The sequence below is a fragment of the Archocentrus centrarchus genome, chromosome 17, assembly GCF_007364275.1.
Source record: "Archocentrus centrarchus isolate MPI-CPG fArcCen1 chromosome 17, fArcCen1, whole genome shotgun sequence".
Taxonomy (NCBI): Eukaryota; Metazoa; Chordata; class Actinopteri; order Cichliformes; family Cichlidae; genus Archocentrus; species Archocentrus centrarchus.
The window spans coordinates 13,064,147-13,081,345 of NC_044362.1; the positions used below are offsets into that span (position 1 = coordinate 13,064,147).

General features: G+C 39.8%; 1 protein-coding gene across 1 annotated transcript in view; it reads right to left on the reverse strand.

Moving 5' to 3' along the window:
• Positions 1-15,207, reverse strand: part of LOC115795939 (calsyntenin-2-like) — a 179,865-nt gene extending 164,658 nt beyond the window's left edge. Inside the window, exon 1 of the mRNA XM_030752091.1 lies at positions 15,042-15,207. Coding sequence (XP_030607951.1) covers positions 15,042-15,114 — 73 coding nt within the window. The 5' untranslated portion in view covers positions 15,115-15,207. The remainder of the gene's footprint in view (positions 1-15,041) is intronic.
• Between the last annotated feature and the right edge of the window lie 1,992 nt (positions 15,208-17,199).

Consider the following 17,199-nt stretch of genomic DNA (forward strand, 5'->3'; position numbering starts at 1 on the left):
AAAACAGAAAGTGAAAGAGAGAGGGAAAAGGCATCCAGGGGGCACAGCAGAAACACAACACAGGCTGATGCGACAAACTAGATCCTGGCTGAAAGAGACAGATGCTCAGAAATAACGGCAGCCTCCACCTCGGGTGTGCCTGGCCCTGCCTGCTGTGACATTACCTGCCTACCACCACATAATCATGATGAATCGCTCTGGGGCCCGCCACCAACCACAGACTGCTCACACCGCCAAACAATGAGTGGCAATGGCGAACATCACCACACCATGCCGCCTCTCCCCCTTTATCTTCCTTCTCTTTCTGTCATGATTCTCACATTTTTTTCATCCCTTTCCTTATCTCTGCCGCTCTCCTAACATCTCGTCTTTCATCTGTCCTTGCCTTCTGTACCCTCGCCACGCTGTCTCGTTTCTAGGCCTCCTCGTCTTTGGTGGTCTGAATCTTTTCCTTCTCTTTGGTATTTTCTGACGCATCTCTGTCCTTCATTTCTTCTTTCAAAACACTGGGGGGGGCAGACACCAAAGAAAGAAAGCCTGAGGTTCAATACACAGAAGGATGGTTGAGGTGACTTGTGCACACTTTGGACAATTTAATGATAGTTTGTCTGTTGGTATTTGACAATTTCAGCAAGTCTGCTGTACATGTGGATTGAGGACTGAAAGAAGTATATGGCAAATGTCAGAAAGTAATGATAAAGAATGTTTATCGATACTTGTTCTCTTTTGGATTTCTTGTAATAACATTCAATTCAATACTTTGTTTTCCAGTGGCAATCTGAACTGTAATTCTAAGGCAGGAAAGCCATATTTATGTGAAATTTTATATAGTCTCCAATACTTTTTTTCATGGCATTTGTTTTCATCACTCCTCAGCATAAAGTATGTGGGTAGTGAGGTTGATTCAGGAGGGATTTCGATATATTTGGAGTATTACACTTTCATAGTGTCATAAGTCAGAAGACCACGGAGGGCATTTTCAGAATTTAATACTAAGCCAAGTCATATTACTCTCAGCAGTTTGTTTTAATCTACCACAGGGATCAGGGTGGGAAAGAAAACATTGTTTATCATCACTTTTCTCCAAAAATCAATATCTGCCAACAGGAATGAATTACATATTCTCCAATAACGAAGAGGGTAGCATCACCCCCCCCCCCCCCCCTTTTTTTTTTCTTAAATCATACCATAGCTACAAAATTGACCTCATTTCTCAAAGACAGGGAAAAACACAGCACAGGACTAAAAGAAGAGTCAGAATATAATGATATTAGTAAACAAGGTCTGTAAGAGCTGGTAAATCCAAGTCTGTGAATTTCTGTCAAGACTTTCCAAGCAATTACCAGTGTTCCCCTTCACACTGCTCCTCTGGCTGCTGTCTAAATAAAGAAATGATGCTGGAGAGGCAAACATCACCTTGAGAAGTAAACAGTGTAGATCTTTAATATTGTATGATGTCTCATCTTTGCCGCTACCACCGTGAGTACTTTTCAGGAAAGTTTAAAAGGGACAGCATGTGTGACTTTCATGCAGCAGACTTTGGTTCAAGTCTTGTGTTGGAATATTTTTAAGTGTAATCACTGTTTGGTTAAATTTAGACACCAAAACTACTTGGTGAGGGGTATGAGAAGATTATGGTTTGTGTGGAAATCTTTTTTTTTTACAGTGGTAGATGCGGTGACAACAACAGAAGGTACACACATATACACAAACCTGCTACAAGTGGCAAAATATATGCAAAATATATGCATATGTAAGCATCTTGCACAAACAACCTGTCAGGGTGTTTTTTTTTTTTTTTTTTTGCAGAATGAGTCTCAAGGGAAAGTATGAATTCAAAGAAATAACATGCTTATGTCCAATTAATGCAAATAGCCATTACAGGCCTGGCTTACAAGCTAACTGCATTTACACTACTGATGACAACTTAATATCACTTTTTGAACAGGTAATTTAGCAATATGAATTAAGTATAAGTGGTGAATGACCATAAAGAGAAGATGGGAGAGGAGAGACCTGGTAGTAACTAATACAGCCCAAATTAATGCATCAGCAGTGTTTTCAGTGCCCTCACTTTCACACGCCTTAGCTTTGGTTTTCCATCCGTGACCCTTTGATCCTCCTCAACTACCTCTTGATTTGCTTTAGAAAACATCCCATCTACTCTCTCTAGATAGCCATTTTCAGTGACATGTACAGGTTCAAAACTGCAGCAACTCCAGCTTGGAAAAATAACACTGAAAACAACAGACTTACAATTGGCACACTGATCACTGAACAGTCAACCTGTTGTTTAATAAATGTTGTAATGAATGGTAAAATGAAAATGCTGCTGTAAAGTTTTTATTGCCTGAAGAGTTGAATTTTCTCAACCAATATCGGGTAAGCGAAGACCGTGGTTTTGACTTTAGCGTACTGTGATAAGTCAGTGATTAAGTTGCAGGAGTTTATTTAGAGTATGATGCCATAGTGAGGAGGTTAACAGTTTCAAGAATTTGTTTTCGACTGTTTTTTCTCACTCCACAGTGACACGCCAGTACAGTGGCAGTGTCTTTTCAACTCAGTACAATATAGCTATTGTCTGCTCGCAAAGGAAACTAACTACAACTGCAGAGCAAAAGTGCTACAGTGATACTGTATGGAGTGAACACACAAGCTTTGGTATATTAATTAAAAAAGTACCAGGTCACTTATGGGTTAATTGTGGCAGGTAGATTATAAAGGACATTCTTACTTTGGATATGTTCCTGCCAGGCTTTTTGTTGTGAGACAGTCATTTCTTCAATCTGACTGTTTTTGTTTTTCAATAACAAAGCAGAGAAGTTTAACACAGAGGAGTTATTTTGTTGTTCCACAAAAACATAAATGTAATTATATGCTCTGTGAGTTTTATTAGAAAAACAGACTGAATCAGGGACCAACAGAAAATGTAGAGATTTATAAATATTATAATTATTATACACTGACTGGAAGCTTTATTGGGTACAATTTGGTAGTTCCAGGTTGGACCCTCTTTTGCATTCTGCCCTAATTCTTCATGGCACAGATTCAACAAGCTGCTGAAAACATTCCTCAGAGATTTTGGTCCATGAAGACACAAAAGCATGTCTGTAGATTTAGACGAGGATTTGGATTTAGTAGATGTAGAAACGACGAGGACGCGACAGTGAACAGAGGAAAAGTCAGGGCTTAAATACAAACACGGGATAATGACAGGATAGGGAACAGGTGGGGACACAGCTGGAAATAATTAACCAAGACAAGAGGAAGCAAAACTGGACATGAAGCACACGGGACGAGGGGCTAGCAAAGGAAAGCAGGAAACAGTTAGGCATGGAGACAAGAATGCAGACTTTACACAGGAGGCAGGCAAGAGAATGAACATAAACATGAAGAACCAAGACACATGCACCAACACAGAGGGAGGAACTAAACTAAGGAACAGAACTGAAACATGATCAAACATGCCCAGGATCACAGAAAATAAGGCAACAAAACCTCAAAAAGTCCATAAATTTAAAAAAAAAATGGGTCCTAGACCCAGGACCATGACAATTTTGGTTGTAATGAATGGTTATTTGAGTTACTTTGGCTTTCCTGTCAGCTCAAAGTAATCTGACCAGTCTCCTCTGACCTCTGACATGAACAAAGCATTTTCATTCGGAGAACTGCTACTCACTGGATATTTCCTCTTTTTTGGACCATTCTCTGTAAACCCTATAGATGGTTGTGTGGGAAAATCACAGTAGATCAACAGTTTCTGAAACACTCAGACCAGCCTATCTGGCACCAACAACCATGAACCTTCAAAGTGACTTAAATCCCCTTTCTTCTCCATTCTGATGCTCCGTTTGAACTTCAGCAGATCATCTTGACTGTGTCCACATACCTAAATGCACTGAGTTGCTGCCGTGTGATTAGGTGATTAGATATCTGCATTAATGAGCAGTTGAACAGGTGTCCCTAACAAAGCAGCCAGTGAGTAAATTGTTGCAATAAACTAAGCTTCTCTAAGTAGCTTTACCAATGTTACAAAAAGTACAAAAATCTTGAGGAGGACTATAGATTAAAAGATGAATAACAAAAAGTCAGAACATGCCGTCCTCCAACACACCAGCACCTCACTGTGGTTCAATCGAATCAATTAACAATGCATACACAACAGTACAATACTTACAATACAGCATGCATGAAAAAGCTAGCTGTGTGAATTGCAAGTAACACTCAACAGGTATGGTGCTTGGTGTTTGGTGCACATGTATGTCACTTTCTATAGTTATATATTGCACTATAATAGTCATTTTCTGACATCTCAGGCATAAAAAGATTATTTAGACAGAAGATTAATTTTTTTTCCATCACAATTCCTGTATTGTGACCAAAGGGGCTAAAATTAATATTTAATTTAGTAAATTGATTCAAAATAATGACTTTTAAAAAGTTTTAAAACACACACATGCACATGCACACGCACACGCGCACACACACGCACACACACACACATACACACACACACAGCACCATTATCAGACTGTGCAAACACAATGCTGAATCTGCAGAGAAAAATAATGGGATTTTTTGCTGACAGAGAACAGAGCTGTAATGGCAAAAGCTGTGAACCAAGAATAAAATAACAGCAGGAAATGCTAATGCAACCAAGTAAGTAAAAATTAAAGACTTGATGTGAAATGTCATCAAGAGCGGTGAGTGGCCAAATTCAGCTTTTTTCCTTTGCATGAAGAGAGACGTCAGGAAAAAAGGGAGTTTCTGTCTGAATGCATGTGAACAGCAGCAGAATGAACTCTGTTGTTCTGTTTAGGTTGAAATGAAGGATGAGTCTCTGGAAAAGAGGAGCCAATGAGCTCTGATACAACAGCCCATTGAGCAAAAACACTGGAAATGTAAAGCAGTGGGTTAAACTACAAATCAGAAATTGAGGATCAGGTTAATATGCAGTATGAGTGACACACAATACAAACAAATACAACTTATTTCATGGTGCAAATAGCCTAATAAGTCCTATGCCAAAACTTCATCTTTCATGTGAATTAACAGAGAAAAACTCATACTATTAACTAATGGGCAGTACAAATTAGGCCATTAAGACCCTTCTTGCTAAACAGTAACTGGCTACTCAAAAAAGGCAAAATATCTGTGCCTCTGATTAACCAACACCACTTCTGATCTAATTACTGAGTAGGTAAATAAGCATGAACCCATTAGCAGAATCAGACTCATTCATTCGTGTGTGTGTGTGTGTGTGTGTGTGTGTGTGTGTGTGTGTGTGTGTGTGTGTGGTAATATGAGCATTTTTTGTGTGTATCAAACTGTTCATTTGGTTGGACCAAAAGCATTCACTGAAGACAAGATGCAGCCCTTACTCTCCTCTGTGCAGTCTTTTTGCTCCGCCTCTGGCACAAGGACAGTTACTAGTGACCACCTTACCAGAGTCAATCAGCAAATCAGCAGTCAAACAAATCCAGTAAACACAATAAAAAGAAAAAAAAAACATCTATGTTTACTCAGAATTAATCTGTAAAACTTTTATGTGTTCACTTGAATCCCCTCACTGTTAGAACTGGCAGCACATTTTGTGTGTGTATGTATGTGTGTGTTTGCGCTGTGTGCCTACTTGAACTTGGCAAGTCATCATAATACAAGTGAATACATATATCTATAATACACAAACACTGTATTACAAAGTGGGCTTTTCAGTCCCTCAGAAGTACAAACAATGCAACAAACACCACCTGTTCCCTGTAATGGTAATGATCATACTAAAGAGCTGACTTCTAACCTGTAGTCCACCTACCTCCACTAGATGATAAACAATAATGAATACTGCACATTCCTGCAGGTGTGACTTAATACATTAATTTACTGAGTTTGTCCATTCAGTGGCAGGTGATGATACTAGTTAATTTATTAGCTTTTTTCCGTCCATTTTCTTCTGCTTATGCCAACTCTGGGTCACTGAGGGGTGGGAGCGATCCCTGCCGTCACAGGATGAAAAGCAGGGTACACCATGGAAAGGTCGCAGGTCTGTCATAGGGCTAACACAGACACACATTAACACCTAAGCTAATTTAGAATCACAAATTAACCTAAGAAGCATGGCTTCGGACTGTGGGAGGAAGCCAGCGTACCAGTAGAGAAACCACGCAGCACAGGGAGAGCACGCAAACTGCACCTGCATGTGCTGTAGATGGCCTTATAAACTTTAATTAACTTGTCAAACCAAAACCAAAACTGATGACAGTGTTGCTCTTTCACATAGTATTTCATTACTGTGGCTACAATTTGGGAAGGGTCAAGCTAACCTGTATGTTTTACTGGTTTAAACTAGACTCGACTGCTGTATGAATGGTAGTGCAGCTTCAGCTGAATTGCTTCTGTTACAGGAACTTGTCAGTTTCAGATAAACTCATCCCATGTTCTTCTTACAGACACTGGGCTTCTGATATTACATTAATCATCAACTGTTTGTCAGATAATCAGGAACCCTGATTCTGTCAAAGTTACGCTTTTATCATAAATACAATATCAGTCTAAAGGTTGAACACACTTAACCATTCATAATAGTAAATGTGTCCAAACTTTGAACTGGTACTGTACATTATTGGATAGCTGTGCTTTAAAAAGAACTCATATGGTATGAGAAATCAACTATCTAAACCAACATGTCCTCCAACCCTGCAGGCCCTGAAATACGACCTATATGAGCATTTCCAAAATGCGCACTCCTACCTGTGGCTTTGCCTGGCTTTGTGTCATGTGGTCATGCCCATGGGTAATATTGCCTTAGCTCAGGAGGTAGAGCAGTAATCTATTAATTGGACGGTTGATGGTTCAATCCCAGGCTGTTCCAGTCAGCATGCCAAAGTATCTGTGGGCAAAACACTGAAGTGCTTATAAGTAATGTTGCATAAAGCACTTTGAGTGCTCAAGAACTCAAATAAAGCGTTATATTAAAAAAAATAAAGAATAGGTCATTTATTTATTGTTTTAACTTTTCCAGTTGCATCTTATGCCATTTATTCACACGTACTTTTGTGCACGACTACAATAGAGGTATAATTCAATATAAATATTCTTTAAAAATATTTATATTTCTCTATTGTGATGTTCAACAGTATCCATCTATGGTGTGAATATGAACATCCTAGGTGAGATCGTACTTAAGCTATGGCCAACGTTAAACATATGCCGCCAACACTAACACCAACACCAAGGCTATACGCGTAACAATAGCTTGACTTGGCCCTTTATGAGTTTGATATTTAAGTGTGAATTTCAGGGGTAGTTAAGTACATGTTTGTGCGCAACACGACTTTAAACAGTGAAAAAAAATCCTTTGATATTTCATCAAAGAGGTTATTGTTTTTCGGGAGATAATTAAACTGGGAAAACTGGAAACCCAGTTCTTAGACAAGAAGACTGGTAATCAAACTAATCTTCTTTTGATGTGCCTGTAAGAGAAATGTTAATTCTGTTTCATGCAACATCAAAATATCAGTCTATTTGATTTTATTTGTATGTTGCAAAATCACAGGGTATTTCAGGGCACTTTACATAGTGAGGTCAAACCTTACAAATCCAAGCCTAAAACTCATGAAGCACATAAAAGTTTGCCGGTGTCTCAGGCAGGGCTCTTGGTAAATAACAAGGCTTTTGTATAAACAGTCCACACAGAGACACACTGTACACAAGTGATGCACAAACACACAAGTTTGAACACAGCAATGTCACCTCAAAACACAGCTACATTTTATAACTACATCATCTAAATGATTTATAATGGCAGTGGGAGACAAGGCAAGCAAGGGGATACGGAGAAGAAATGGAAGAGGACAAAAGAGGAGACAAGAAAGACAGTGACAGAGGTGAAAACAACCTCTCTGTAGTGAGGCGAGGCCCGAGACTGGCAGCTTTACAAAGGAAAGAGAAAATGGAATTTGAAAGTGATCTGAAGTAGGGATATTTGTAATGACACACACACAAACACACACATACAAAACTCACTCATAATGTGCTGCTGGGAAGGGGGGGGGGGGGGGGGGGGGGGTGAAAAGAATATGTGGCAAAATCAATGACACAGATTGAGACAGTTGGGATGTTGGAAAGATAGTCACAGAGAAAAGGAAGACCGATAAAGAGAAACAGATAGCTCTTGTGACTGATGACTCATGAAAATTAAACCTTTCGTCTCAGAGACATGTTTTCATTTCCCCTCCCTGCTGTGATCCCTTTTTACTGAGCAGCAATTGTAGCTCCAGGTACACCGGGTGTATGCATCTGTATACGCATACTGACTAAAGGTGTGAGCAAAATCCCACAAACTCTTTTTTTTTCTTGTATCTTCCTCTCTCTCACACACACACACACACACACCCGCACACACGCAGAGCTTTCTGGTTTTCCTCAAGGTATTCTTTGTTTTCAAAATGATTTGTTTTTCAGTCACACATTCAGTTGCCTTGTAGACAAAGTATTAGAAAACCTAAAAGAATTTCCTTTGGCAGGGCTACTGTATGATGTTGAACTGTGCGGTCTCACTTTGAGCCCACCTCACCCGTGTTCCAAAGTCATAACTCATGAAGGAAAATACAAGGATCTATCATGGCCTCTACAAGAGGGACTCCGAAGCAATAAAAAAATCAAATATAAAGCCATTTCAAAGCGAATAACGATGCTTTGGACTGACTGTACAAGAGACCCACACAAGACAACTTGAAAGAGAGATGAAGGAGATGACTCAGGCGAGTTCGGGGTAACATGAAAAGAGCTTTGTGTGTGAGAGTGGGTGTGCGTGTGTGTGCTTCTGTGTGTGTTTCTGTATGTGTGGAGGGTTTATATTATATTTGGTTGGGACTGAATGCACACCACAATGTTAACACATTTTATTAGGTGTGCAAATACACTGCAGGCTAATAAGTTTGTATTGGAATAATAATTAAAACAGTGCGCAGTGGTGCATGTCTTCATAACTTCAGGCTTTATCATGAGTCACAATAGACCACAGTCTGTTGTTTAATAAGGGATTGCTCGGCCTGTGTACATAGAGACAATTGATAACGCTTTACTGACACCGGCTCATGGGACACAGCGAAGGCACGGCGTTTTAGTTCAAGTTGTAAGTCGCTGTTCAACATTCCTTTGTTTAAATGTCAACTGAGGACAATTAATTTCAGCACTGGTAGTTTTGCATGAGTGTCTGAGGACTAAAAACATAGCTTACTTTAACTGAAACTTTGTCTGCTCTTTCTGCAAACAATGAGCCAGAGTTTCCCATGTTTTACTGTAAAGTAAGTAAGAACAAACAAGCCATCTAAGCAACAGAATGACTCACTGAAAGAACTGCACTTGACCAACTAAACTTTTAAATTATACCTGCAATAGTAGAGGATTTATGATCCATACACCACAGCTCACAGCTACAAATGTGTTATAAGTGAAGCTTTTTGTCACTGAATGAATTAACCACTGCCTGCCTGGACTGTAAACAGAAACACAATCACTCTCACAGGCAGCTGAAATGATAATAAAGGATCACTTTAGTATCGCTCTGCTACCAAGAACCATTTTAAAGATAACTGCCACACAAACGTGGCACATGAGCACAAACAGGGCCAACCTAACATGTCACAGGATTCATAACTGCTGCTCACAGCTTTCATTCTGGTTCGCTGCACTAATGTCCAAAAGATTTATGACCATCTGACTCGAGGTGCACACATCGTGCTATTTTTGAAGAAGCAGTTTGCAGCTGTTGACTTCACATGTATAGAGTCATTTTGGAGGAAATTCAAGTATTTTATGATAAATTTAATTTGTTATTGATTTTATCTTTATCAGTTTTTTTCTGGGTGTGCAGAGGATCAACAGTAAACAGCAAGAACAATAAGCCTGGGTACATCAAAGGTAACAATTGTTTTGCCTTATTTGACATGAATTTGCATTTTCCTGCTATTTTTCTGACCATTTGAGAAACAAAAGTGCCTATGGTGCTTGATGTAATTAAACCCCAGCTAACAAAACCACTTAAAAATCTTAAAACAGGTGATTTTCCTACAACACTGACTAAAACCTTTGTTGCCAAACTTGCCTTCATCTACCTACTTGTACTTTTGATGTGGCCAACAAACACATGGAGCCAATCCAAGTTTATCACAGAGCCTCATATATTTCTTATTCCTAACATATACAGAGAGGATAATAAATGAAAAAATTAAATATGGATTATGCTGTTACAGTAGGAAATCCACCTGCACATTATTCTTCTTCTTTCATCTTTCACTGTGTCTCTTCTGTGACACCAGCTCAGTTAATTACTGTGTGTAAATACAAAATGCGTTTACTTAGGTATTTTTTAAAGTACAGGAGTGTCCAAGTGTGTGAATGTGTGTGTCACTTCATTAGTGAGATGAGCGGGGGAAGAATGCAGGAGGTTGTCTTTCAGAAGTCAGCACGGCATGCAATGTTTATCCTCCACATATTGAGCCGTGTTGACCAGAAAACCCCACCGGGGCCATTGGACCAGCTGGTGTAATCGTGGCATACACACAGCACTAAACCCAAGCACTTCTCTCCCTCACACCCAGACAAACACACCGCAAACACACACACTGTTATCGCTACACATACATCATCCAATGGCAGCCCCTCTGTTTCACTCCTCTCCTCCACCTTACGCCTCATCAGACATATTATAATTAGCTGTGCTGAGTAATTAACACCCAAATTAGGACATTATTTGCATATCTGCCCTCATTTGCATATACTCTCTGCAGGAGTCAAACCTAACATGCCTTCACACATTGGTACTCAGATATTTTTAAGTCAGTATCTAACCGTTATTGCACACAATAAACATATTGTACCTTCTCATTTAGAAGACAAAGTTGAGAAGCAGAGAGGTGAAAAGTTGAGGGGAAAATGAAAGAGTGAAATCGGCACAGGCTACAGGAAAGCAAGCAAATATAAATGGGACTGAGGAGGTGGCCGGTAATAGAGGTACCCAGGATAGAGTGAGAATGCAACACACGCCAAATGAGAAAAGGCAAAGTAAGACAGAAAGAAGACTGCCTCTCGATTTATACATCTCACTTAAGCCCATAAACCTTTGGAATTGAATCCTGGCTCTGAAAGAGAGAGAGAGAGAGAGAGAGCAGCAGTACCTCTCGAAATCAGACCGAAGGCTGCTCAAGCATGGAAAAAAAGAAGCGAGAAGGAGAATGACGAAACACTTCTCTCTCCCTGTGACATTTGCCCTCTGAATCGCATCAGCTCAACGGAGCAGAACAGTGAAGAGTGATGCAGAGTCAAAGGAAGAAAGAGAAAGTCTGGCAGAGAAAACACAACTGGGAAGATGCAGAGGGAATGAGAGGGAATAGAAAGGGCACGAATGACAGTAAAGAGGAAAAGAGCGACAGGATGGGCAGAGCACTTCCCGTTAGACATTGTTTCACCAGTCGTTGCACAGAAGAGGAAAACCTGAGTTATGCTTCTGCGTTCCACATCGCTTTCACGATTTATGTTCCGGCGGGGATAATGCAGCTGGATGGCTCTGTTGAAAAGACACCCATAAATCTGGTCTTGTTTTCAATTTCTTTCTGCCTCTCTCTCTAACAGCACCCTTCAGATCCTCTTGGCATTCGTCTGCTCTGGTTTATTTCCCGACTTCTTATGTAAAGGTATTCAGCAGAAAGCCTTTGTTTCATGTATATAATGTGTTCTGCTGAGCTTGTAAAGCTTGTAAATACAAAAGCTGCACACACACAAAAAAGAAGAAGAAAATCACTTTTTGTCTGCTTTAAACAACAAGCAAACATCCAACCAGCACTCAGAGGCCTTGAGCTATTCTTCTCCACAACGTTACTTAACAATACAATGTCTTGTCAAATGTTAGGACATCACATTGGTATTTAAAGGCCACTTTCAAAGCAGTTTGGCTGTTATATTAAATGTTCAACAGTCGATATTTGGCCTTCTGTATCTGTGCACTGCATTAGGTTTTGGCAGCATTATTGTGTTACCATTTAAATATTTTAAAATTTCAAAGGTAAGATTATCAATATCATCAAAAATATACATTACACCTGCACAGAGATGTGCTATTAACATTCATATTGTAATATAAAACATGTGGCACTATAAGTTATGATAACAGTGACTGGAGCAGGCAAGCAGCTGAGCTGAGAAAAATGGCAAGCCCTGCTGGGAATGTAGGACTCTTAAAAGAGAAAAATGGGAATATTTTGCTGGAGGGTCTAATGATACAGATGAGTCAGCCAAAGAGCGATATAGAGAGGTGCACAATAAAACCTAGATGTGCTATACCTATATTATCTAGCCAAAGGATGACACACTATTTTCTGGTTGTACACTTGAATAGCTTTTTTTGTATAAATGTATTTTTCTTGTACATCATGGTTTCTTCGCTGGGAAGTCAGATGATGACCTGGAACCGTTACTGAAAGCATACAGAGATCAGGGCAGTGGAGAGCACAGCTTTCCAGTGCTTGAAAAGAAAATATTGTGACATATTAAATAGCTGCACTGTATCCAATGCCAGAAAAAGTCGCGGGAATGGAGAAAGACGTACCCATACAAAATATTGATCACTGATAGAACCCAGTAAGGAGGCAAATATAGATGTTTGCATCATCCTTTCAAAAACTCTCCGTTTCTGCAAATCCAGACTAAAACCTGTGTTGTGTCTTGTCAAAAACACTGGAACAGTGTGGTCACTAGGCATAAACTTACACTATATAGACAAAAGTACTGGACCACCTACACATTACACCTCCAGGAGCTGCTTGGCCATGGAACCCCACACCATGAAGCTCTCGGCCCACAGCTTTTGTGCTGATGTTAATGCCAGAGGAGGATTGGAGCTCTGCAGTTACTGAGTTAGCAGAGCACTTGCGGCTTTTAAAGACTCTGCTTCAACACTCGATGACCTGGCTCTGTAACTTTACATGCTCTGCCACTTCGGGGCAGAGTTGTTGTGGTTCCTAAACACTTCCAGTTTGCAGTAATATCATTTATGGAATATCTAGGAGAGAAGAAATTTCACCAACTGACTCATTGCAATGATAGTATCCTATTACAGTATCATGCTCAAATTCAGAGGTGTTTAGAATGACACATTCTTTCAGAAATGTTTGTAAAGGCATTCTGCATGGCTAGATGCTGAATTTTTCTACACCTGTGGCAATGAGACTGAAAACACCTGAGTTCAGAGATTAAGAGGTGTGGCCTGACACCTTTGTCCACATAGTGTAGCAAAAGCTCCAGGGGTTGATATGAAAATGTATCCCTAAAACAAATTTTACTGAACATCATAAATTCTTGAACATACACGTGTCTATTCCATATTCTACTTGCATTTTATGTGTATCACATTGAAGATTTGTTGGCAAAATTGTGCAATAAAGTGATGTGAACCACTGACACTTCAAGTGTCGAAAGTTTAAGGTTGTGCGACAACAACATCTCCTTTCAAAACTTTTTCTTTTTTCCTCACAAAGGCCTCCACATAGCTCTGTGAAATGCAGGAAAGGCATTAAAGTATATAAAAACAAAGATGCCACTCAAGCCTGCACTGCATAGTCACCGCTGACTTTGGATGTACCATATGTAGCAATCAAAGCCAAGTTCACACATCATATACTCACCTTTGAAAACGTAATGAGTCTTTGAAGTCTTTACAGAAAACAGCCAATTCTCTAAACTTAATCTACACTTAGTTAGCTTTCTCTCCAGCTCCAGGCCATATGGAGGGCTTTTATAAACAAGAAAAATAATGATAATGTTTGGTTGAGCGCAGACAGCCAGTCAGCCCAGCGTTCTCACTCCAGAGACCCAATTAATACCACTGTAAACCAATGCTGCCCTTCGTAGGCAACAACAGCCAGAACTGTGTGTGTGTGTGTGTGTGTGTGTGTGTGTGTGTGTGTGTGTGTGTGTGTGTGTGTGTGTGTGTGTGTGTGTGTGTGTGTGTGTGTGTGTGTGTGTGTGTGTGTGAGAGAGAGAGAAAGAGAGAGAGAGCAAGAGAGAAAGCTGGAGAAAGATGTGAGCATCACAGGGTAAGGACATGATGGAATACAGCATCCTGACCATGGATACCCTCCCTGAGCACTGATCGATAATCATAGACAGAAATCATCTTCAGATCACTGGCCAACCAGCCAGTCATGACCAACAACATAACTGCCATAAATGTCATGTTTATTCTGCTAATCATTTCAAAGGCAACCAGGCCAAGTAAGCTTGCTTCCAAGCTTCCAGGACAGGTTAGGTGAAGAACAGTTTACCAGCATGCAAACACCTGAGAATTGTAAGTGAAGTCATGTCTGTCATGAATAGCTATAAGGTGAAAGAACACAACAATAAACATTTTTTAAACTAAATTTACAAACTTTTTTTGTTGATGTCATTTTCATTTATTTTGAATACACAGTACAGCTTTTTTTTTGGACAAAAGCAGACAGGTGAAGAGTTAACCTGTGCTTCAGGATAATGTATTGGCAGTTTCCCATTGGAGCTTAAAAGCAAACAATTAGTCAAATCCATTAATTAGAAATTAAAGTGATCTTAATAGATGCCCTGATGTTAACATTCGGGTTTATATGCACATATTTTTCTTTTGTCCCCACCCTAACATTACAACACTGGTAACTTCCAACTAACTGAACATCTGCCACACTAACTGAAAGTCAAGACAGTGAACCTCAACTAACCACTGGCCAATAATAAGAAACATATATAATATAATATAATATAATATAATATAATATAATATAATATAATATAATATAATATAATATAATATAATATAATATAATACAAAGCTACTAGAAATTCAACTGAACTTCGAGACAGCTAAACCTGACTATGAAGTTCTTGGACGGACAGCTGACGCTCTCCTTGCCAAGTTGTGCAACTCAAATGCAAAAAAAAAGGGGCAAAAAAAAATTTCGAAGCCAAGTTGCTTTTTCACGCTTTCTCATTTTCTTTTTCTTTTCCCATGTTCTTACCTTTTCCGCCGAGAGCGCAGGAGTGGCCCCAGATAAGCCAAAGCAGCAGAAATGGGACCCCGAGTGTGTGCATGTTTGTCGAGCCGTGAGGGTGATGTCTCTGCGTCCCGTCCTCTTCCAAAAATCCTGGCTCACCTCCCAAGCGCGCGGATGTTCTCAACTAGCCGGCCGCCCGACGGATAGTCGGCAGGTCGAGAGACAGTCAGTGTTAATGTCAGCGAGGAGAGAGAGAGCGAGCGAGAGACTGACGTTTAAACAACGTCAACAAACCAAGCAACATTTCCGGGGGTTATCTTTCAGAGTAAAAATGATTTTAACAAGCCGAACCATAAATGTGGATTCATGTCAAATACCACAACGAAACTGTATTTATATGGAGTAGAAATATTTTTTTCAACAGTATGCCCTGGGCTACACGGGCTTTAAAATAGCTTCATTCAAAGACTGACACATTGCACAATTTTATGTTGAAATAATAATAATAATTTCGGGTTCAGTCTGGCTTTTATTTGGGAAACTTGACAGTTTTTTTTTTATTTTTTTCCAGAGAGAAGGAGCAGGAGATGTGAAGACAGGGATGCAGGGAGGATCTGCCTGAGCAGAGTGTGAATGTGTTAGCAGCTTGGTGTTAAGACGGGGAAAGGACTGATAATGGATTCCCTGGAGTAAGCTGCTAGTGACTGCATAATACATGGTGTAAAACATATGTAAAAACATATATAACATTATGTTTGACCACAGACTCACTGGTGTGTCAGTTGCCACACCTTGCTGCTGACCATTTAAGTGTTTAGATTAGTGAGCATCCACGGACATCTTTGAGTGAGGTTATTAGCAGTTACTCTCCCGTAATCGTCTTAGATATCATAGATATACTACATCTGGGAAATGCACTTTAATTAAGAAGTAAAGTGCATTTTCTTAGAGCTATAATCAAAAGAAGCAGCTGCCACAGTGTGATGTTTTTCCAGCTGTATCCGCCTAACAAGAGCCTCTGAACGGCGCAGCTATACTCCCCCTCACAGATTTGAGTCTTTCACTTTCCACCCTCTGGCAGAATCACTGGTTTTCTGCAAGGACCACATGTTCTTCAATTATTCCCCCTCTTCCTGCTTCCTCTTCTTCAGCTGGGTGTGGGTGTGAGTTCTGGGGATTAGAGGGAGCTAGAGAGAAGGGCAGACCTCAAGAGAGTTAAGAGGATAACAAAGATAGAAAACACACACATACAAAAACAAGGAGGTCCACATTTGCATGCACATGCAATTACTTACACGTACATACTCCCGACTGGCTGTTTCCATGGCTAATGGGAGCTAAGTCACAGCAGAGCTGTGACAACGGGGAAGCTGGTGAGCAGACTGTCGTTCTAATTGCGGTCAAGCCATCAGGTCAGCAATTATTCAGGATAGGGAACGGGAGAAAAGCACTGTGGCATCACTGAAGTATTGCTTGTTGTGTTATTGACAAACACACATTTTAATCTTAATATTTCGCACAAAGTAGGCTGAATTAATTTGGCCCTCTTTTTGTCCTATTATCTTTACTGACATCTTCATTTGCAAGCCCAAGCAGTTTATGAGCAATAAATTATTCAGCAGTTTATGATTGTTAGATTATTCATCTAATTGAAAGAAGGAGTTGTTTAATTCATTAGAGTACCAGATTCTCACTGTAATAACTTCTGTATTATGGTAATTTTACCTCAAAGATCAATAAACATAAGATCAGTGATAACTTCAATCCCTTTGTGTGAACATGAACTCACCTGAAACCCTCCTTTGTTGGTTTTAACTGCCATACACTACTCACTATATGAAACTAGTGCAGCTGTCCTCACGGGAAAGGGCTTGCTCTATTTTTTACAGTGATATATAACAATGGCTTGCTAAATGCTATGTCACTTTTCTGAAATCTTACATTCTTTTAAAGTTATTCTTGTCCCTCTGCTACAATGCAGAGTTATTGGAAAAGGGATTTGAGGCCATTTTTGTAATCAGTTGCAGGTTGCTCTACAGACAGTCAGTGTTGTATGGTGCTCTCCCTTTTCATCTGACAAGCAGTTTACAATAATAGAATCAAAGGTTACCAGGAGCTCATAGGTGTTTGATGCTGCACTGCTGGAAAGGTCAGCTTCTAATTGCAAGGTGTTCTGGGAAGA